The sequence below is a fragment of the Ctenocephalides felis genome, unplaced genomic scaffold, assembly GCF_003426905.1.
Source record: "Ctenocephalides felis isolate EL2017-DRISC unplaced genomic scaffold, ASM342690v1 CF-g0.4_SCAFFOLD_00845, whole genome shotgun sequence".
Classification (NCBI taxonomy): domain Eukaryota; kingdom Metazoa; phylum Arthropoda; class Insecta; order Siphonaptera; family Pulicidae; genus Ctenocephalides; species Ctenocephalides felis.
This window is the reverse complement of record NW_020536999.1, coordinates 4,089,249-4,113,181: the sequence shown is the minus strand read 5'-3', so window position 1 is coordinate 4,113,181 and position 23,933 is coordinate 4,089,249. Positions and strand designations below refer to the sequence as shown.

The following is a 23,933-nucleotide window of genomic DNA, read 5'->3' as shown; positions in this document are numbered from 1 at the left end:
TTATGAAAATTTTCTGTAGAAACATTTTGTTCACACCGTCTACACAAGCGAAATAGTTTTTGAATTAATCTAATCGGATGATCCGTTCTCTCAAAATTGCATGACCATTTTACACCCTTTGCGCTCCATACCTCCGAAACGGCCAGACATGGCTTTTATAAAAACGCCCTGCGGTCGAGTACGAACCGAATGTTTTTTTAATCATTCAAATCGGTTATTCCATACTGTCGAGGACATTTGTTTGAACCATATAAATGAAAGATAAAATTAAAAATGTTGGTACGGAACTCAAAAAATTGACACAAAATGTGCACACATTATTAAAATTTGTATAAAATACCTAATAATTTGATGTGCACTATATGTCTAATAATCATTTTTGACCGCCAAAAGGCATTTTTGTAACTTATTTTTATTGCGAGTCCATAACCGCAAGACCTGCCTTTCCAAAAATTTAATCAGTTCTCCATCTTGTCAATACAAGTAAAATGTTTTTTGAATAATTCAAATCGGACGCTAGGTTCTCTCAAAAACTGAATTACGATTTTTGGCTCTTTTTGACCCGTATCTTCGGAACGGCTAGACCTGCCGTTGCCAAAAACTAATCAGCACGTCTCCTTATCAATAAAAATCAAATATTTTTTGAATTATTCAAATCGGTTAAATTATGTTCCTGAAATCGACGGCGAAAATTTGTATTCGCACACTCACTTACACACACTCATACACACACACATACATCCATTTTTTCTAAGGTATGCCAGAATATTCAGAAACCTTTGAAACGTAAAGATATATACAAAATTTCGCTTTCGATTTTTTGGCGATTACTATAACTTGTCCTACGAGAAGTTAATAATGTTGTTACAATTTTGTTGGGTTCCGTACCAAGATTTTTAATTTTTAAAGTTCTCATAAACAGTTCAAACAAATTTCAAAATTTTCAGATTCTTTTTTTAAATTTCCAAAAATATACAAAGTTTTATACTTCAAATATAAATTTTAAATCTAGAATTCAGTTTAAAAATGTATATATTTTATATGCGTTTACTATGTATACTCGTAAGAACTATATCCTCAGATGGATTTATTCGGCACCTTTGGCTAATGTAAACATTCTCAAGTGTTTTGAGCAATAAGTTCGACACTGCATATTGTATAGACGATAAAATATATAGCAATTGTAATTATTTATTTGATAATGTTTAATACAATTATTATTAATCATTGATCAATATTTATAGATTACTAGTTTTTTTCTTCGAATATTTACTTCTGGTACGGGAAGTTCCAGTAATTTGTCTTAATACACGATGCCATACACCACTATTTATTTTTATAGGTTTTGACATTGGCCAGCAACGAACGTATCGCATTGACTCCACCCATGAGATTATTGTTTGAAATTTCGAATTTGCGAACAGCCACTCCTGCCACTGTGTCCAGGGCCGGAATATTGTACATCAATGCCGCTGACTTGGGCTGGAACCCGTAAGTAAAATTGGATAAAAAATACATGCATAAACACTAAAATTTATGGTATTTTCAGATACGTTTTATCCTGGATCGACACACGTTCTGGTCAATCCGAGCGCGCCAACTTGATCATCTTGTTCGACAAATATATCCCACCATGTCTAGAAGAAATGAAGAAACTGAAAAAAATCACACCCATTGTAGAAGTCGCACATATTCAGATGGTTTGCTACCTTTTGGACTACTTTTTGACACCCATCAATTTACCGGCCGATGCACCTAAAGACTGGTAATACGTAATACAAATTTAAGGGGCACACCTAGTGTGAAATTTTCAAAAATCGAATTTTATTTTTTTCCATATTTCGATAGGTTATACCTTTAAAAATAGCATACTAAAGTTTTAAATCGATATCTTAAATAGTTTTTGAGTCACAGCCATTTAAAGAGTATATATATAGTATGTAGTATAAGGATCATTTTATCTTTAAACGCGTTTTTCTCGAAACAGCATTTTTCGAATTTGCTGGAGTGATTACTCGGAGGCAAATATTCCGATCGCTATCAAATTTTTTTTGCATCTCCTCTAGGGTTTATACAAAAACCGACATTTCAGAAAACCGGTTTTCGAATTTTTATTTTACTAAAAAAAACGGTTTTAACCGGTTTTCGAATTTTATATAGAAAATAAATTTTTGCTCGAATATTCTGTAATTTATCCGCAAATTTAGTGTAATTATGAGCAGTATTTGACTGAATTTATTTATTGTTCAATTTTATAGCTACTAAACAAAATTATTTTTATTTTAATTAGCAGAACTAAACAAGAATAGTATATCTGGATTAAATAACTTTGAAAATAATTATTTGTTATTCACGCATCATTTTTAAGAATGAAAATATTTTTATGATAGTGCAAGAAAAGTTTTCGAATAAATAAAAATATTAAATTTTTAAATAAAAAAAAACATTCATTAAATTAATATTAGATACATGTTGATACATACTTGTTAATATCAATTTTAGTTTTAAAAACAATTAAGCAAAACTCGGGTATTGTCTGTTCCGAGCAATTTTAATTAATTAATTTTGAACATTCTAATTGTTTTTTTGTTTAATAAAATATTCTTTCAAAAAAACTTAAAATGTCTATCGAATTGCTACTTAGACGTTTCCTTTGTTTACTCACAAAATTTCCTGAAATAGAAAATACTCTCATACTTGCGACCAAATTATGCTTAATTGTTTTTAAAGCCTGATTTAATAATTCTTATATATAATAAGTTTTTTGTTCTTTAATTTGTGACTTCTAGGGTTTGAAACACTTTTTTTTTAAGTTTGAGTAGAGGAAGTTACTTCTGCAAGAAGAAATCACACTGATTTAAATTGATATATACATTGGTATAAAATTCTAAATTAATATATACAAAACATTTCTGGGAACTATTGCAGACTGATAAGATATCAAATGCTATTGAACCGATATGATTTCAAGACTCAAAACGCTTTCATCTATCTTTTATATTTGGCTATATTTGTCATTTTCCATTTATACAGCGAAAACCGACTTTTTTCACTAAAAAACCGGTTTTCGAATTCTATAATTTTACCAAAACCGGTTTTTGAAAACCGACAAACCCTAATCTCCTCTATCCATACGATGACCGTCCAGTTTTTTGATCTGATCAAAAATCGAATTTTGGCAGGCCAAAAACGACCAAAATTTTGGGAAAAATTTAACTTTTTCTTTCAACATGCCGCCATTTTATCAATTTTTGATTTTTTTGTTCGCCCGAGGGTCATCGTACAGATAATATGTTTTAGTTTCACAAGATTTTTTTCATTATGTTTTATCAACGGAGTTGGCTGCAATCACTCCAGCAGTGGAGGACCTTTTTTTTAGGCGCTGCCGGATATCAAGTGCCATTTCAAAAATATTTAATATTTCATTTCAAAAAATTACTGTGAATTCTCAAAACATGTATAAATATGTTCTCAAAATTTTAAATACTTTGATTCACTAGTTTTTTATTTTTTAATTCCCAAACATGGCCTTTTTTAGGTTGTCACTAAATATTATCCTTTTCCTAGGTTGGAGATCTATTTTGCCTTCTGCGTGATTTGGGGTTTTGGATCTACCCTGTTTCAGGATCAATTGTGCGATTGGAGAAACGAGTTTAACAAATGGTGGATCAATGAATTTAAAGTAGTCAGATTTCCGATGAGCGGAACCATATTTCATTATTTTATTGATCCGGAGACCAAGAAGTTTTTGCCCTGGAGCGATTTGGTGCCGACGAATTTTGAGTTTGATTTGGATACACCACTTCAGGTAATTAGAATGGACACATTAAAAAATTGCCGGTGTAATTAATTAACTAGTTCAAATGGCATGTATGCCATTTGTCTCCGAGTAATCACTCCTGCAAATTCGGAAAATGCTGTTTCGAGAAAAACGCGTTTAAAGATAAAATGATTGCTATACTATATATACTCTTGAAAATGGCTGTAACACAAAAACATTTTAAGATATCGATTTAAAATTTTAGTATGTTATTTTGTTAAGGTATAAACTATAGAAATATGGAAAAATTCAAAATTCCATTTTTTAAAAATCGCTGGAACTTTGCGTACCAAAATTTCATCTTTTTAAAAATGATTAATTTTCTTTTAAACCTTGAAAAAATTAGATTTTTGTGAAATTTCAAATTTTTGAAAAAAATAGACTTTTTTCGAAAAAACTTCTGGAAAATATTTTGGAAATCTTTCTTATCAATAGGAATCGCATGTTTTTTAAATCCGTGTTCACGAAATCGTCGACGAAAATTTGTATTTGCACACACACACACATACATCTATTTTTTCTAAGGTGTACCAAAATGTTCAGAAACCTCTGAAACGTAAATTTATATAAAAATTTTCATTTTCGATTTTTTTGCGATTAACATTTTAAAAAAATACCTTAAAAAAATTGATGTATTTGTTAAATTGTGTGTGTGTCTATGTATGTGTTTTTTTATTTTATTTTCTATTTTTTTTTATTTTCTTTATTTTTTTTATTTTTTATTTTTTATTTTTTTGTATGTTTTTCAATTTTTCGTCCACGATTTCGGGCGCACGGTTGAACCGATAACAATAATTTAAAAAACGATTCCTACTGATAAGGAGATGTGCTGATTAGTTTTTGGCAAAGGCAGGTCTAGCGGTTTTGGAGTTACGGTGCAAAAAGTGGCAAAACTGGTATTTCAGTTTTTGAGATAACGGTGTGTTCGATTTAAATAATTCAAAAAACATTTTATAATACTTGTATTGACAAAATAAAGAAATTTCATATTTGAGAAGGAAGTTTTAGCGGTTTCGGAGATACAGAGGAAAATGTAAAAACAAAGATATTTGGCAGTCTAAAATGGTCATTAGACATATGCATATCAAATGTTCAGATATTTTATAGAGATTTTAAAATGAGTACTATGTGTAATTTTGTTACAATTTTTTTGGGTTCTGTACCAAGATTGTTGATTTTTAAAGTTAACTTATACGTTTCAAACAATTTTGCAGAACTTTTTTGTTCAAAATTTTCAAAAATATGCAAAATTTTATACTTTAAATATAAATTTTAAATTCAAATATAAAAATTAAATCTCTTCTTAATATAAATATTTTCAAGTGTTTTGAGCGATAAGATCGTCACTGTATATTATAAAAACGAATAAATATATAGTATTTATAATTATCTGTTTGAAAATATTTAAAACAATTGTTATTAATCGTTGATCAATATTTATTGATTACTGATTTTTTCCCTCAAATATTTAATTCTTGTAGAGGAAGTTCCAGCAATTTGCCTCAAGGCACGATGCCATACACCACTAGTTTTTAGTTTATTTATCTATTTATTACTTTTTCAGTCTGCCCTGGTTCCAACAGCCGAAACAATGCGTTTGAGATTCTTCTTGAACATTTTTATGGAGCGCAAAGTACCAGTAATGCTGGTCGGTACAGCTGGTACTGGTAAAAGTGTGGTCGTAGCTGATAAATTGGCTTCTTTACCAGACAGTTATGCAGTCACTAATGTACCATTTAATTTTTACACGACATCAGGTAAATATAAAAAAATGTATCAATTGTTAATTGTTATTTACACATTTTTTTTGAACAGAAATGTTGCAACGGATATTGGAGAGAGTTTTAGAGAAGAAGGCTGGTCGAAACTATGGACCACCTGGCGGTAAAACTATGGTGAGATAATAGATATAAGTAATTAAAATTAGAATTAAATTATATGTATATATACTAGGTGACCCGATAGACGTTGTCCTGTACCCATGTCTACAATTTTATAATATCCTATACTAATATTTACCGTTTACCGAAAAATAATAAATATTGTTTTCTAAATTTCTCTTTACAACAAAAATGTGAATACATTTTACAAAACGAGAGATGTTAAATGCAGAACAGCTTTTAAGGAAATGATGAGACTCAATTCTCACACTACATTGGAAATTGAAGTCTTTTAACGGTATAACAAATTCAGAAATAAATAGTATCTGCGTACAAAATAGTACAATATTACCTCTTGGATTTTTTCACTCATAATATAAGGTTGTCAAATATCTCCCTTCCGCATTTTTGTATTATAAACCAAGAGCAAAAAGCGGAAGGGAGATATTTGACAACCTAATAATTGCTCCAATAATGTTGCCCATAATTTTTATAATCTCGCATTATATTTTACCTGAGTTTTAGTAATTATAATATCTAAAATACATTTTTCTTAGTAATAATTTAATATACATTAATACCAGGGACGCTCCTGGGGTTCTCAGCGCCCGCATGCCATTTTTTTTCTAGCGCCACCCCTATTATTTTACCTGTTTTAACATTTTACTTATTTATTTTGGGCATTTTATACGATTTATTCTATTGAGCAAATCATAGAGAGCAAAATAATTCTAGCCTTTCATTATTAAACATAACCATAAGTAAGTGAGTTTCTTGTCAACTACTTGTATTTTGCTCGTCAGTAGAGTCCTTTTTTTGTTTTACACTAAACAGTTTATACGATACGGTTTTAATAATCATACTAAAATATTGTAGGGTAGTGAAAAATCAGTGTTTTTATAAAAAATTAATTAAAATTTGGATTATTCGTACGCGTTTCTAGAATGTACTCCGTGTACATTGTGTAATATTCAAACAAAATGTCAAAAACAACTAATATATATATTAGTTATATATTATTATATATTATATTATAACTAATATATATTTTTGGATTTTTTTTATATAATTGAATAATCTACAATAGTTTCTCACATAATGCTCTATCTTTGTACTTGATAACTTTGTACACGTATAAAAAACTCATAAATTATTGAGTATTGACTTGCCTTAGGGCAAAATGCCACTTACGCCTAGTTATTCATATCAGTACATTTTGTGGTAGAAATATTGAAGTAACGCTCACCATGCAAATCCAAGCCTAAGTAAAAATGTATGGGAAAGCGTCGTGTTAGGTGCGGACGGCATGGCGAGCAAAAAATTTGATAATATGAAATAGTATAGTAATAGACATAACACCGGTATTTCATGTTGGATTATTTTAATTTAATTTTTTTATTATTTAAGATATCCAAAATTGCATCTTAAATTTCTAAATCTAAATCTAAATCTAATCTTAATCTAATTTGCTAATCGATATCGTTTGGGCCGAATTGTATGTATTCATCTTTACTTTCCCATTTGTTTTTTTAGAGTGAATTTTTTTTTTAAAATATTGTGCAAAGTTTAATAAAAGTTGCTAATAAATTATGTATTTATTGAATTATATTGAGAATAAACTATATTGATAATTTCATATCCGAATCTTGTGTTGGCGCCCCCTAAGGCGTGCGCTTGTATTTTTCGCATGCATCGCATTCAAGGTAGGACCGTCCCTGATTAATACTTAATTTCATATTTTAAGTGAATTAATTTGTCAAATCCTGTTCATAAGTGTATCATTCAATCTGCCATACATCTACTGTATCTTATGGTATGTTAATTTCTGTCACATCTCAGCTGCTTTTTGGCAATAATAATGTAGACATTTCATTTCTCTTATTCATAATCACGAATTTATTATACATATTCTAATATTGTCTAGGCTCATAAGTAAATTGAAATTTTTGGCAGATGACAGTTTGCATTTGTTTCAATGCCAAACAATGTCTCAAATATTCTCTATGTCAAACAATGACATGTGTTTTTTTACCATTTTTTTCCATTTATTTCTGCAATATTACTATATTTTCATAATCACATATATCCTAAAAAAATCCCTTAACAAACTTCAGAAAGATTTATCAAAATCGGAATAATCGTTTAGGAGGAGTTTATTTACATACATAATTACAGAAGAATTTTATATATAAGATATACATATATATATATATATATATATATATATATATATATATATATATATATATATATATATATATATATGTTTTACAGGTGTACTTTGTTGATGACATGAATATGCCCGAGGTCGATTTGTATGGTACAGTGCAACCGCACACATTAATCAGACAGTTCTTTGATTATGGACATTGGTATATACTAGCAATAACTAGAAAACAAATCAAACTTTGTTATATTCTTAACTTTTATTTTTAAGGTATGATCGAATCAAATTGTCCTTGAAAGACATACACAATTGCCAATATGTATCATGCATGAATCCGACTGCTGGTTCCTTCACCATTGATCCAAGACTCCAGAGGCATTTCTGTGTGTTTGCGATGAGGTAATTGTAATATTCATAAATAATAGAGTGAGACCAATTTACTTTAATCTATTTTTTTCCAGTATCCCGGCAGTGGATGCCCTAACAATGATCTACTCAGCAATTCTCCAGGAGCACATGACGATGCCTTCGAGCAAATATGCTTCCTCGATGGCCAAAATGGTTCCTCTGATTGTTCAGAATGCAATCCAGTTGCACATGAGAGTTGCTGCCATGTTTTTGCCTACAGCTGTCAAGTTTCACTACACTTTCAATGTCCGGGACTTTGCTAACGTCTTTCAGGCAAGTAGAGAAAAGATTAACCATAGATAAACAAGTATAAATAGATGGCAATTAAATCAATTTTAATTCTTTCTGCATATCACAGAGGTCGCCACCAACCGTAGCACGTAAATTTACCCTTAGGTTCAATTCTCGGATAAGATTCATATAAATATATAATATAGAAAAGTTAAACGCGTACAAAATATATTTTCAACAAAATCACAAATATGTTGTAGTAAAAAATATATAAGAAAAAAATCATTTTTTTTATTCGAAAAAGATATATTTCAATATATAAAATTGGTACTTGAACGTTTAAAGTGCGTGTACTATATATAGAGAAACAGAGTTTTATAACAAACGCTGAATTTGAAGCACACTAGCACCATCTGTGATATGCTGAAAACTAGGGTTTATACAAAGACCGACATTTCAGAAAACCGGTTTTCGAATTTTAATTTCACTAAAAAACCGGTTTTAACCGGTTTTCGAATTTTATATAGAAAATAAATTTTTGCTCGAATATTCTGTAATTTATCCGCAAATTTAGTGTAATTTAGAGCAGAATTTGACTTTATTTATTTATTGTTCAATTTTATAGATAGTAAACAAAATTATTTTAATTTTAATTAGTAGAACTAAAAAAATAATAGTTTATCTTGATTAAATAACTTTGAAAATAATTATTCGTTATTCATGCATCATTTTCATATATAAGAATGAAAATATTTTTATGATAGTGAAAGGAAAGTTTTCGAATAAATAAAAATAATACATTTATAAATAAAAAAAATTCATTAAATTAAAAAATAAAAGTAAAAAAAATATTATATACATGTTGATACATACTTGTTAATATCAATTTTAGTTTTAAAAACAATTAAGCTAAACTCGGGTATTGTATGTTCCGCGAAATTTTAATTAATTAATTTTAAACATTCTAATTGTTTTTTGTTTAATAAAATATGATTTAAAAAAACTGAGAACGTCTTTCGAATTGCTGCTTAGACGTGTCCTTTGTTTACTCACAAAATTTCCTGAAATAGAAAATACTCTCATACAAGCGACCAAATTATGCTTAATTATTTTTAAAGCCTGATATAATAAGTTTTTTGTTCTTCAATTTGTGGCTTCTAGGGTTTAAAACTCATTTTTTTAAGTTTGAGTAGAGCAAGTTACTTCTTCAAGAAGAAGTCACACTGATTTAAATTAATATATACACTGGTATAAAAATCTAAATTAATATATACAAAACATTTCTGGGAACCATTGCAGACTTATAAGATATAAAATGCTATTGAACCGATATGATTTCAAGAATCAAAACGCTTTCATCTATCTTTTATATTTGGCTATATTTGTCATTTTCCATTTATACAGCGAAAACCGACTTTTTTCACTATAAAACCGGTTTTCGAATCCCATAATTTTGCCAAAAAACCGGTTTTTAAAACCGGTGTTTGAAAACCGACAAACCCTACTGAAAACACTCATACAGAGTAAAGCGCATTTGTTATATATTGGGTATATATAGATTTACCCCCCCTGGATTAACAGCAAAATAGTCTATTAAAATTTAATAAATTGGTACATGTATGTTTATTGTTTTTTATTTCATTAGGGAATGCTGTATGCGACAGGTGATGCTGTCAATAATAATATCAACATGTTGGTGAGGTTGTGGATGCACGAGTCGACAAGAGTGTATGGTGATAAATTAGTCGACTCAAAGGATCAAAAGGAATTTGATAAACTTTTGCAAGAAGTTGTAAAGAAAGGATTTGAGGTATGAATTATCTAGCAAATTATTGACTTCCCATCGTCACAAATCGCGAAATTCATTTTTTTTGCATTTCTTCACGTTTCAAAGGTTTCTGAACGTTTTGGCATACCTTAGAGAAAATGGTTGTTTGTATGTGTGGATATAATGTTTCGTTGACGATTTCGGGCGCAAGAATCAACCGATTTGAATGGTTCAAAAAACATTTGATTCTCATTGGTAGGGAGATGTGCTGATAAGTTTTTTGCAAAGGCAGGTCCAGACGTTTCGAAGTTACCGAGAAAAAGTGCAAAAAATAGAAATCGAGTTTTTGGAGCATCCGATTCGATCCAAAATTCGTAATAATAATTAATGTATACGTATAATGATTCGAATATTTCAATTCGTAATGATGAGAAGAAGTAGTGATTATTAGTTTTAGAAAAAAACAGGTCCAGCCGTTTTGGAGATACGGAGCAAAATGTGCAAAAATTGCATTTTTTTAGAGAAATAATTATAGTTAATAAACTTTCCGTAGGGTAAGCTATAGTAATCGCAAAAAATCGAAAAAATGACAAATTTTATATATCTTTACGTTTCAGCGTTTCTGAACATTTTGGCATACCTTACAATTAGAAAAAATTAATTTTATTTTATTATTTTTAAATTAAAGAAATATATACAAATTAATGATAAAATTGATCACTAATTAAATAGGGTAAGTTATAGTAATCGCAAAAAAAAGTTTTATATATCTTTACGTTTCAGAGGTTTCTGAACATTTTGGTATACCTTAAAAAATGAATTTTATTTTATTATTTTTAAACTAAAGAAATATATACAAATTAATAATAAAATTGATCACTAATTAAAGAAAAAATGCCAAGAACAAAATTTTCTTCCAAGAACAAAATGCCCCAAATTTATTATTTATTTATTACGCAGCAAATTTGCAAAATATATAAACGAACTATAGCAAGTTTTACTCAAAATTTTATTATCAAATTGTATAAGACCCTTTATACGAAATTTTAGTAAATTTTATCTAGTTTCTGCTGAGCTAAGAGCATCCAGTAAGAAGTTTTCAAGTTATTTAACAAAATGTAAAAAAATTAAAAAAAAGTTTGCGAAAGTGAGTTCAAACTAATATTTTTTTTTGTATTTTTATATAGGAGGAGATAAGACTGTTTATATAGTATTTTAATAAATTTTATCTAGTGTCAATTAAGCTAATTTACAATTAATGTGTGTGTGTGTGACAAATTTTTGTCGACGATTTTGGGAATACGGATTAACCGGTTTGAATAATTCCCAAGAAACATTCGATTCCTATTGATAGGGAGATGTGCTTAGTTTTTGGGAAAGGCAGGTCTCGCCATTTCGAAGATACAGAGCTAAATATGCAAAAAATGGTAGTTTTTGAGTGAACAAAGCGTCCGATTTGAATGATCTAAAAAACATTCAATTTGTAATGATTGGGAGAAGAGGTGATTAGTTTTTGGCAAAGGCAGGTCCCGGCATTTCGAAGATACAGAGTATAATATGCAAAAAATGGCCGTTTTGGAGTGAACTAAGCGTCTGATTTGAATGATCGAAAAAACTTTTTGCTCGTATTGACAAAACAATTGCTTTTGAGGATAAAAATTAGTACATCTTTTTTTATTTCCATAAGATATTTTTGTAATTTCGGATTAAAAATTCAAAAAATTACCCAGACTAAGCACAGCCTAAGCGCCACTCTGGTACAAATGTTTACTAAAGTGCGTTTAGACTGTTTATGTACTACGCTTTTCCAATTTTGTAATTTTGAAAATTATTGAAAAATGTAAAAATGCCGCCAAGCTAAGCACAGTATAAGTGAAAATGTCGCACAGAACTATTTGCAAATGCGTTTAGACTATGACTATACGGGAGCACTTTTTCAATTTTGTGTAAATTAGGCAACTATTTTTTTGAAATTGAGTTTGAAATGAAATGACGATTGTTAATGTTCTTCTGGAGATAAATTGATTTATGATTTACATTTGATTTGCTCAGATATAACAAGATAGCGAAAATAATGAATGTTACACAGTATATGTAATAATATATTTGAAAGCGTTTAAAATTTCTCGAATATTTCATTACGGTACGGGAAGTTCGAGCAATTTGCTTTAAGGCACGATGCCATACACCACTAGTTAATTTTCATATTTCATTTATACCAGGAACTGGAAGACAGTGTAATCCAGCAAGAACCTTTGATCTTCTGCCACTTTGCGGAAGCGATTGGTGACCCTAAATACTTCCCAATACCCAATTGGCAACAATTGATCAAACTTTTGGATGAAGCCATGAGCACTTATAATGATCTGGTTGGTGCCATGAATTTGGTGCTGTTTGAAGATGCTATGGAGCACGTATGCAGGTTAATAAATTATATTTTTTATTGTTATTGCATATTTTTTTTGAATATTTTATTAATTATGTAATGTTTTTCAGAATCAATCGTATTTTGGAAGCACCCCGAGGTAATGCACTGCTGGTCGGTGTTGGTGGTTCAGGAAAGCAATCTTTGTCCCGACTGGCTGGATTTATATCGACCCTGGATATTTTCCAGGTTCAATTGAGAAAAGGATATGGGATACTGGATCTTAAAGCAGATTTAGGTACGTCAATGTTTATAAAGTTATTTTGTATTTTATTAAATTCCCGTAGGGTAAGTTATAGTAATCGCAAAAAAACGAAAATGAAAATTTTTATATATCTTTACGTTTTTACATTTTGGCATACCTTAGAAAAAATAGATGTATGTGTGCATGTGCGGCTACAATTTTCAATCGACAATTTCGAGAATACGAATCAACTGATAAGAATAATTCAAAAACATTCGATTGCTATTGATAAGGACGTGCTAATTAGTTTTTTGGCAAAGGCAGGTCTAGCCGTTTCGAAAATATGGGACGAAAAATGCCAAAAATGGATTTTAGTTTTTGAGAGAACGGAGCGTCCGATTTTAATATTACAAAAAACATTTTACTTGTATTGACAAAATGAACAATCGGTGAAATTTTTGGGAAGACAAGTCTAGCGCTTCCGGAGAACCAATAAAATTGGCTATTTGGTCAAAAATGATCATTAGAATATGCACATTAAATTATCAGATTTTTTCAGGGATTTTAATCATGTGTACACAAAATTTGTATTTCTGAAAATTTTCTACAAAAAAATCAAATTTTCGAAATTTTTCATTATTTTAAAAAAATTTTAAACTTTCAAAAATATCGAACTTTTAAAAAAAAATCGATTGCTCACAAAAATTTGAGAATATTTCGCAATTTTCAAAAAAAAAAATCAAATATTTTCAAAAATGTGTACATAAAATATCGTAATTTTGAAAATTTTCAACAAGAAAAACAAATTTTCGAAATTTTCCAATATTTTCAAAAAAAATCTAAATTTTGAAAAACTTCAAAAATTATCGATATAAAAAAAATCAATTACTTACAAAAATTTGAAAATTTTTCGAAATTTAAAAAGAAATCAAATATTTCCAAAAATGTGTACATAAAATTTTGTAATTTTGAAAATTTTTAACAAAAAAAATCAAATTTTCGAAATTTTTCATTATTTTCAAAAAAATTCTAAATTTTGAAGAATTTCAAAAATATCGAAATTTAAAAAAAAATCGATTTCTTACAGAAATTTGAGAATATTGCGAAATTTTCAAAAAAAAATCAAATATATTCAAAAATGTGTATATAAAATATGGTAATTTTGAAAATTTTAAACAAAAAAATCAAATTTTATAAATTTTTCATTATTTTCAAAAAAATCTAAACTTTGAGAAATTTAAAAAAAATATCAAAATTTAAATAAAATCGATTTTATACAAAATTTGAGAATATTTCGAAATTAAAGAAAATGTGTACATAAAATTTTGTAATTTTGAAAATTTTCAACAAAAAAATCAAATATTCAAAATTTTTCGTTATTTTCAAAGAAATCTATTTGATTCTATTTGATCTATTTGATCTAAACTTTGAGAAATTTAAAAAAATATTAAAATTTAAATAAAAATCGATTTCTTATAAAATGTTGAGAATATTTCGAAATTTAAAAAATAAATAAAAATATTTTCAAAAATTTCCAAATTCTTAAAAAAAATCAAAATTTTGAAAAAAACTTTAAAATCATCAATAAAATCAAATTTAAAAAAAAATTGAACGAATTTCTTGTAAACATTTCTATGAGTTCCGTACCAATGTCTATCTGTTAGACTGCGATGCGGCGCTTACGCGTTTCTATATTTTATCTCTAAAACAGCCACGCAGCACAATTGTTTTAAAAAAAAGTTTAGTTAATTTTCAGAAAATTTCATAGTATAATAAAAATTTTAAATACAAAAAAAATCAATTTTTTCAAAAAAAGTCAAATATTTTCAAATATTTAAAATTTCTCAAAAATCTAATTTTTTTTAGAAAAATTCATTTTTAGAATTGAAATATAAATAAAACAAATTTTTCAAAAAAGTAAATTTTTTTCAAAAATTTAAAATTTCTCAAAAATCTATTTTTTTTAAGGACTAGTGGTAAGAAATGTCTATACTTCTTAAATAAAATTTTTAGTACGGGAAGTTCCAGCAATTTGCCTTAAGGCACGATGCCATACACCACTAGTTTATTTTTTCTTATATCAGCTACTCTGTACATGAAGTCTGGTGTAAAAGGAATCGGCTCCATGTTTTTGATGACGGATGCAGAAGTCGATCAGGAAATATTCCTGGTGGTCATCAATGATATGTTGGCTTCAGGAGAGATTCCGGATTTATTAGTTGAGGAAGATGTTGAAAACGTTATGGGCACTATGAGGAATGAGGTAAAGATAAAAGATTTAATAGTAATATGATGCGATTATTGATTTTGTTATTTTTTCCCAGGTGAAACAAGTAGGTTTGGAAGATACTCGCGAGAATTGCTGGAAATACTTTATTGATCGCGTACGAAGAACTCTTAAGGTAATTATAGACATACTTCAATGCTTATTTTATTTTTAAATATATAGCCCACAGATTTCTTCTAAGAGGACTCAAAAATACAATTATTTTACATAATGAATAACAATTAAAATATATAGATTATATTTATAGATATATATTTATACAAAATTACAATATATAGTTATTAATATAAAATGCTTAAGATAAAATTACATATAATGCAGAATGTAACAATATTATTTATAAACAGAATAAGATAAAATAATGAGATATTTGAAAAGAAATTAAAAAGGTTAACTTGTGCAGATGGAGATTATTTGATTAGGTGAAGTGTTGTAAATATCTAAGTATTTCATTATTAATTAAGTTAAAGTTAGAGGACATAAGTAAAATTGGCGAATTTAAGAGAGAATTAGATTTAGGAGTAGGATAATTGAAAATAATTGTGAACGCGTAGATAGCCTTGTCAAATTAAAGGATAGTTGATTAAGAGTAAGAGGACAGTTTATAGAATTATTGCAAAGTTTAAATAAGAACATAATTGTACAGATAAATCGACGTGAGGCAAGGGAAGGTTTACCAAATTCTTTTAGTAAAGTGTTGTGGTCAAAGCCACGTTCAGGGTAAATTCTATATGTTTTATAATAAAGATATTTCAGAAAATTACAAATGATACAGTATGTAAAAATATTATTTACAGAATTTTATAATATTATTGATCTTTTTATATTATTTGATCAATTTATCTTTTATTTCCAGGTGGTTTTATGTTTTTCCCCGGTCGGTTCAACTTTGCGTGTTCGTGCCAGGAAATTCCCAGCTGTTGTCAATTGTACATCCATTGATTGGTTCCTGGAGTGGCCTAAGGATGCCCTGGAATCGGTGTCCAGGAACTTCCTATCAGAATTGGAATCACTACCTGTAAGTGAAAATGATTTTTCCAAAAATTTATACTTATTGTTAAAATATTGATAAAACCAGAATTAAAAAAGTTATAATCCAATTAATGCCGGGGGTGGTGGAGGAGTGATTAATATTAGCCTATTTCCAATATATCAAGCAAATGGGAGCACAGTAAAATAATCGCAGGGCACTCTTTTTTTTCTCTCCATTTACTGCAATAATTTTGTTGATCGTACGTTGAATAGAGCACATGTGAACAGGATTTGACAGATTAAGAGGCACAACTAGTGTAATCGCCTAAAAGAAAGGTGATTTTTGGGAATTTATATTAAAAAAAACTACTTTATCAATCATTTCAAAATTTTAGGAATATATTTATACAAGTTTTAGGAATACATAGTAAAATTTTTGAAGAAAAAAATTAAATATTTTTTAAGTTAGCGTCGATGTCCAACGGCGCGACAAAAAAAGGGCCCTTCGCTGCTGCAGTGATTCCGGTCTTCTACGTGGATGAAATTTAAAAAAAAAATTCTCAATAAACTAGATAATATTGTCTGTAAAATGAACTACGATAGAGAAAAAAAATCAAAAATTGACAAAATGACGGCGTTTTTTTAAAAAAAAGTCGAATTTTACCCAAAATTTTGGTCGTTTTTGGACTGCCAAAATTCGATTTTTGATCCGATCAAAAAATCGATAGTTCATTTTGCGGATAACTATATATAGAACATGTAAAAAAATTTGATAGTGATCGGATCATTTGTTTTTCAATCAATCGCTGCTGCAAATTCGGAAAATGCTGTTTCGAGAAAAACGCGTTTAAAGATAAAATGATCGTTATATATACTATATATATATACTCTTTAAATGGCTGTAACTCATAAACTATTTAAGATATCGATTTAAGATTTTGGTATGTTATTTTTAAAGGTATAAACTATCGAAATATGGAAAAAATTAAAATTCGATTTTTTAAAAATTTCACACTAGTTGTGCTCCTTAATTCACTTCAAATATAAATTTAAGTAATAATGTATATTGAATTATTGCTGAGAAAAATGTAATTTAGATATTAAAATTACTAAAAGCCAATTAAAATATGGTACGTATATATAAAAATTATAGGCAACATTATTGAAGCAATTATTTTGGGTAGAAAAATTCAAGGTGATATTGTACCTATACCGCGAATGCTATATACTAATTCTTTCTGAATTTGTTATACCTTTTAAATTTGTTTTACTTCAATTTCCAATACGTATATCTTATGCTATAAATTACAAAGGCAGACGGTGATTTTTTGTGTGATAAATTTGGAAAATCAATGTTTTAGTCATGCATAAACAAAAAATCATTCATTTATACAACCGCATCTACAGGTATGATTAAAAATATTGTATAACCTTTGGCATTAAAACAAATTGAGCTATTGGAAATGAATTCGTTCTATAAATTGCAGTGTATAATTTTTAATATACAATTTTATTGAACATATTTTAATATTTGTTAAATGGATAATTAAAGTGTTAAACAGTTCTACATTTAACATCACTCATATATTGGTGCAAATAGTAATTCGAAAAACAATAATTATTATTTTTAACTGAACGGTAAATATTAGTATAGGATATTAAAAAAATGTAGATGTGGGTACAGGACAACGTCTATTCGGCCATCTTGTATATATATATATACATATATATATATATATATATATTTGTCCATATATTTGATATTTTAATGTTCTCTAGGAGACATTAGTCAACTCGGTTTCCTTGTACATGTCTTATGTTCACACCACGGTTAACGATATGTCCATCTCTTATTTGGCGAACGAGAAAAGGTAATAATAAATGTGATAACTACACCAAAGTAAAATTATAATTATAATATGTTGTTTTTTCAATATCATTTTATTTCCTTCAAGATATAACTACACGACTCCAAAATCCTTCCTGGAATTGATATCCTTGTACGGTAAACTGTTGAATACCAAAAATAAGGAAATCAAAGATCGTATTATACGTTTGCAGAATGGTTTGACTAAATTGGAGCAGTGTGCTGAACAAGTCGATGGATTGAAAGTAAATAATATAAGCAACTTATATAAAGCCCGGTGCACCTAGCAAAGATATGATAAATTATACTTCACGAATTTGCCCGACATATAGTTTGCTATGAACAATAAACCAAAAAAAAAATACGATCTTGTCAGCCAGATTTCACGTTTAAGCTCTCTATTCACAACGGAAGTATCCTTAACATAATTCTGTCTATAACCGTTGCCTTTCAAAATTTTTAAAAAAGAAAAAATTCAAATAGTTTTTTTTTTAAAAATTCAAAATTTGCAAAAATATTCAAAATTTAAAAAAAATAAAAATTGCGTGTTTAAAGTTTTTGAAATTTAAAAATATTAAATTTTCATAAAACTTTTACTAAACTTTTCATAACCTTTTCAATATTTTCACAACAATATTAATTATCTGATAAAGATAATGATTTTAAAAATCAATAATTGTTATGTTAAGCTGCAGCATTTTTATTATCATTTTATTATTAACTTCCCGTTGGGTAAGTTATTGTAATCGTCCAAAAATTGAAATTGAAAATTTTTACATTTCTTCACGTTTTGAAGGTTTCTGAACATTTTGGCATACCTCAGAAAAAATGGATGTGTGTGTGTATGTATGGATACAATTTTTCGTCTACGTTTTCGGGCGCACAGATCAACAGATTTGAATGGTTTAAAAAACATTCGATTCCTATTGATAGGGAGATGTGCTGATTAGTTTTTGGCAACGGCAGGTCCAGCAGTTACGGAGATAAAGAGCAAAGAGTGCAGAAAATAGAAATCGAGTTTTTAAGAGAACTGAGCATCCGATTTGAATGATCTAAAAAACATTCAATTAGTAATGATTGAGGGAAGTGTTTGTTAGTTTTAGCAAAGGTAGGTCCCGCCATTTCGAAGATACGGAACTAAATGTGAAAATAATAGCAGTTTTTGAGGGAAATAAGCGTCCGATTTAAATGATTTTAAGAACTTTCTGCTTGTTTTAACAAAATAATTGGTTTTGGAAAAAAATTGTTTTAAATTTTTTTTTTCAGAATTTTTTTTTTGTCGAAAATATTTCAGATTTTATTTTTAATTCCTACTAAAGGTCTAATATATTTTAAACTAATAATTTCAACTGTGCAATTCAGTTTATATAATTCTTATTAATATTAGAAAAAGTTACAATATTTATAATAATCTATCTGAAAACATTCAATATTTCTCGAACATTTCGTTACGGTACGGGAAGTTCCAGCAATTTGCCTTAAGGCACAATGCCATACACCGCACTAGTTTACATTTCTGTTTGTACACTTATAAGCATTAGTGCATTTTAGGCCTATAAAATATGAATCGTGAAATTCACAGTGTATATTTGAAAATGCACAAAATTATTATTAATCATAAAATAAGTGAAAATCTGGCGCAAAATTCTTGCTCACCTTACCAGAAAACTTGACAGAAATTCTTTTACAAGAAATACTGGCGTTGTGTGCTCCGGGTTTAATACAATTTCTATATTGTAGCAATATTATATTGTAAAAAGTTTTAATGGTGTGTTAAGTGTTTATTATTTTTTCAAGGTTGTATTAGCAGATCAAGAAGTTATTTTGCGAGTGAAGAACGAAGCTGCTGATAAACTCATTGTTATTGTTGGAACTGAAAAAGAGAAAGTCGATAAGGAGAAAGAATTCGGTAAAAAAATTTTGAACATACTAAAATAATATTCTCATTCAATATTTCTTATTAAATTCCTCGATCTTTTTTCCAGCTGCCGAGGAAGAGAAAAAAGTGCGAGTCATCGAAGAGGACGTCAGCGTCAAGGCGAAAATCTGCGCTGAGGATCTCGCAAAAGCCGAACCGGCCCTGATTGCGGCCCAGGAGGCCCTTAATACCTTAAACAAAAACAATCTGACCGAGTTGAAATCTTTTGGTGCTCCACCAGAGGCAGTGGTCAATGTTTGTTCTGCTGTTCTCGTCCTGTTTTCGAAAAAGGGAAAAATACCCAAGGACAGGAGCTGGAAAGCCTGCAAGGTAAAGGATAATTGATGGTAATAAAACACATTTTTTGATTTATTTTTCATAGCAAGCTATACAAAGTACATTCACCTGCATTTGTTACAGTTATATATTTATTATTTGTCTGCATGAGAAGGATCGCCATCCTGCGATAGCGCCTTCTTAGATGTTATATTATATTTTGTAGTAAATCATTGCGATTCTTTTTTTGAGACGCTTTGGTGGTAAAGGCTTGAGCTAATACGTTTGGATGACGACTTAGACGAGCTTAATAAAACACTTAATTTTTTTTATTACAATATTAACTTTGCGTAGGGTAAGGAGGCATCCATTAATCACGTGATCGATTTTTTAAGGATTTTTGGACCCCTCTCACCTTTAGTGATATTCAAAATTAACCCTCCTCGAGGAAAAATTGTGAAATTTGATTTTTTTTAATATGTTTCAATTAAAAAAAAAAATAAATAAATACAAGTAATATCTTACTATACCCCTCCCTCCTCCCCTACGTGATTTTTTGTCAAATCCCCCGACCCTCCTCTTAAAAACCTCACGTGATTAATGAACGCCCCCTAAGTTATTATATTCGTTCAATAATCGTAAATATTTTTTTTTACATATCTTCACGTTTCAGAGGTTTCTGAACATTTTGGCTTTCTTCAGAAATCATGGTTGCGTGTGTGCGTGTGTGTGTATGTGTGGATACAATTTTTTGTCGACAATTCTGGGAGCACGGATCAATCGATTTGAATGTTTCAAGAAAACATTCGTTTCCTATTGATAGGGAGATTTGTTAATTAGTTTTTGGCAAAGGCAGGTCCGGCCGTTACGGAGATGCGGAGCAAAGAGTGCAGAAAATAGAAATCGAGTTTTTGAGAGAACCGAGTATCCAATTTGAATGATTCAAAAAAACATTCAATTTGTAATGATTGGGAGAAGTGGTGATTAGTTTTTGGCAAAGGCAGGTCCAGCCGTTTCGGAGATACGGAGCTAAATGTGCAATAAATGGCAGTTTTTGAGAGAACTAAGCGTCCGATTTGAATGATTTAAAAGAAAGTCTGCTTGTGTTGACGAAACAATTGCTTTTGTCATGAAAAATGACAAAAAATTTTTTTCTGAAATATTTTTTTTTTGTATATCGGAAATAATTCTGAAAGTTCACTTATAAACTTTAAATATTTATTTTTTTGTAATACATATATAAACGTCCAATATATAAGCTCTTATATTTTGCCTATAAAATAAGAATAATGAATGTTACTGCATTTATAATAATCTTTCGAAAGTATTCAATATTAATCGAATATTTCATTACGGTACGGGAAGTTCCAGCAATTTGCCTTGACGCACGATGCCACTAGCAAACTTCCCGGAAAATAAGTTATAGTAGTCGCAAAAAATCGAAAATGAAATTTTTTATATATCTTTACGTTCTAGATGTTTTTAAACATTTTGGCATACCTTATTTTTAGAAAAAATGGATGTGTGTGTGTGTGAGTGTGTCGATACAAATTTTCGTCGACGATTTCGGAAACACGGTTCACCCAATTTTAATTATTCAAGAAACATTCGATTTCTATTAATAAGGAGACACGGCGCTTACGCGCTTCGATACTTTGTCTCTATGCAGCTAAAGCAGTGGGATTGCATTGAAAAAAGTTCAAAATATTTAAAAAAAATAAAATACATTCCTCCAAATTTTTTTTTCCAAAAATTCAAATTTAAGTTTAAAAAAAGGTAATATTTTTTAAAAAAATTAATTTTTGGTTCGGGAAGTTCCAGCAATTTGTCTTAAGGCACGATGCCACACACCACTAGTTCATCGTCATTATCATCATCTGATTTTGTTTTTAGGGTATGATGGGAGACGTCAATACTTTTCTGAACAATTTGGTCTACTACGATAAAGAAAATATTCATCCGGATATCATCAAAGCTGTGCTGCCTTATTTAAAGGTACATTTTGATCATTACATGTATTTGATAAAACTGTACTTTAGGAACAAATATTTCAATTTTAATTTCTATTTCCTAGGATAAAGAATTCGATCCAGTGAAAATTCTTGCCAAGTCTGCTGCAGCAGCCGGCCTCTGCGCCTGGGTCATCAACATTTACAAATTCTACGAAGTTTTTGTACACGTCGAACCTAAAAGAAGGGCTCTTAATGCTGCCAATAAAGAGCTGCAGGACGCCAGGACAAAATTGGAAAAGCTGACCAACCAGATTAATGTAAGAGATAGATTTATAAGAAACTAGATGACCCGACAGACGTTGCCCTGTACCCATGCCTACAATTTTTTAATATGATATACTAATATTTTACCGTTTATCTAAAAATAATAATTATCGTTTTTTAAATTCTTCTTCACGCCAAAATTCATATACATTTATAGTATGAGCGATGTTAAATGTAGAACTGCTTTAAATAAAATGATGACGACTCAATTCCCACACTGTATTGGAAATTGAAGTCTTCTAAACGGTATAACATAACCATAACCATAACATAACCCTGGTACTTCATGTTGAATTAAATTAATTTAATTTTCTATTATTTAAGATATCCAAAATTGTGTCTTAAACTTCTCCTAATCGATATCGTGAGGGACGAATTGTATGTATTCATCTCATTTCCCATTTGTTGTTATAAAGTGAAATTTTTACGAATGTTAAAAATATTGTGGAAAGATTAGTAAAAGATGCAAAGAAATTATATATTGAAAATTTAATATCCGAATCTTGTGTTGGCGCCCCCTAAGGCGTGCGTTCGTATTTTTCGCATACATCGCATTAAAGGTAGGACCGGCCCTGATTATTTTTTAATTTCATATTTTATTATTTGTCATATCCTGTTCATATGTGTATCATTCAATCTGCAAAATACACTATATTCAACTATATTTATATTATCTTATTAACTTATTTCCGTAGGGCAAAAAAATCGAAAATGAAAATTTTTATATATCTTACGTTTAGAGGTTTCTGATATTTTTGGCATACCTTAGAAAAAATGGATGTATGTGTTGTTGCGTGTGTGTATGTGTGTTCGGATACAATTTACGTACGTCGACGATTTCGGAAACACTGATCAAGCGATTTGAATAATCGAAAAAAAAATTCGATTCGTATTGATAAGGAGACGTGCTGATTAGTTTTCGGCGAAGGCAGATCTAGCCGTTCCGAAGATACGGGGCAAAAAGTGAAAACTGACCAAATTTCATGAAGGCAGGTCTAGCGGTTTCGGAGATCTAATGAAAAAAGTAAAAAAAATGCCATTTGGCGGTCAAAAATGATCATTAGACATATGCACATCAAATTATCAGATATTTTATAGAGATTTTAACAAAAAGCATAAATGTTGTTTGCATTCCTATGAGTTCCGTACCAATGTTTATTCGTTAGATGGCGACGCGGCGCTTACGCGCTTGACATTTTGCCTCTATGCAGTTAAAGCAGTACAATTGCTTTGAAAAATTCAGAATTTCCAAATATGTCAAAAAAAAGAAAATATTTTTTTTCAAGAAAAAAATTTTTTTTAAAAAAGGTAATTTTTGTCAAATTCCTATCTTCTCAAAAATCTAATTTTTTTGAAGTAAAATTTTTTCAAAAATGTTAATCGTTTTTAAAAAAATAATAATATTTGTACGGGAAGTTCCCGCAATTTGGCTTAAGGCTAGATGTCATGAGCCC

The 23,933-nt window shown here is 29.2% G+C and overlaps 1 protein-coding gene across 1 annotated transcript in view; it reads left to right on the top strand.

Annotated features, from left to right (window-relative positions):
- The window catches only part of LOC113370173 (dynein beta chain, ciliary-like), a 111,733-nt gene that overhangs the window by 54,302 nt on the left and 33,498 nt on the right, over positions 1 to 23,933 (top strand). Inside the window, exons 57-67 of the mRNA XM_026610849.1 lie at positions 12,497 to 12,696; positions 12,771 to 12,937; positions 14,968 to 15,146; positions 15,208 to 15,285; positions 16,027 to 16,188; positions 17,922 to 18,013; positions 18,098 to 18,254; positions 19,807 to 19,918; positions 19,995 to 20,257; positions 22,097 to 22,198; positions 22,278 to 22,472. Coding sequence (XP_026466634.1) covers positions 12,497 to 12,696; positions 12,771 to 12,937; positions 14,968 to 15,146; positions 15,208 to 15,285; positions 16,027 to 16,188; positions 17,922 to 18,013; positions 18,098 to 18,254; positions 19,807 to 19,918; positions 19,995 to 20,257; positions 22,097 to 22,198; positions 22,278 to 22,472 — 1,707 coding nt within the window. The remainder of the gene's footprint in view (positions 1 to 12,496; positions 12,697 to 12,770; positions 12,938 to 14,967; positions 15,147 to 15,207; positions 15,286 to 16,026; positions 16,189 to 17,921; positions 18,014 to 18,097; positions 18,255 to 19,806; positions 19,919 to 19,994; positions 20,258 to 22,096; positions 22,199 to 22,277; positions 22,473 to 23,933) is intronic.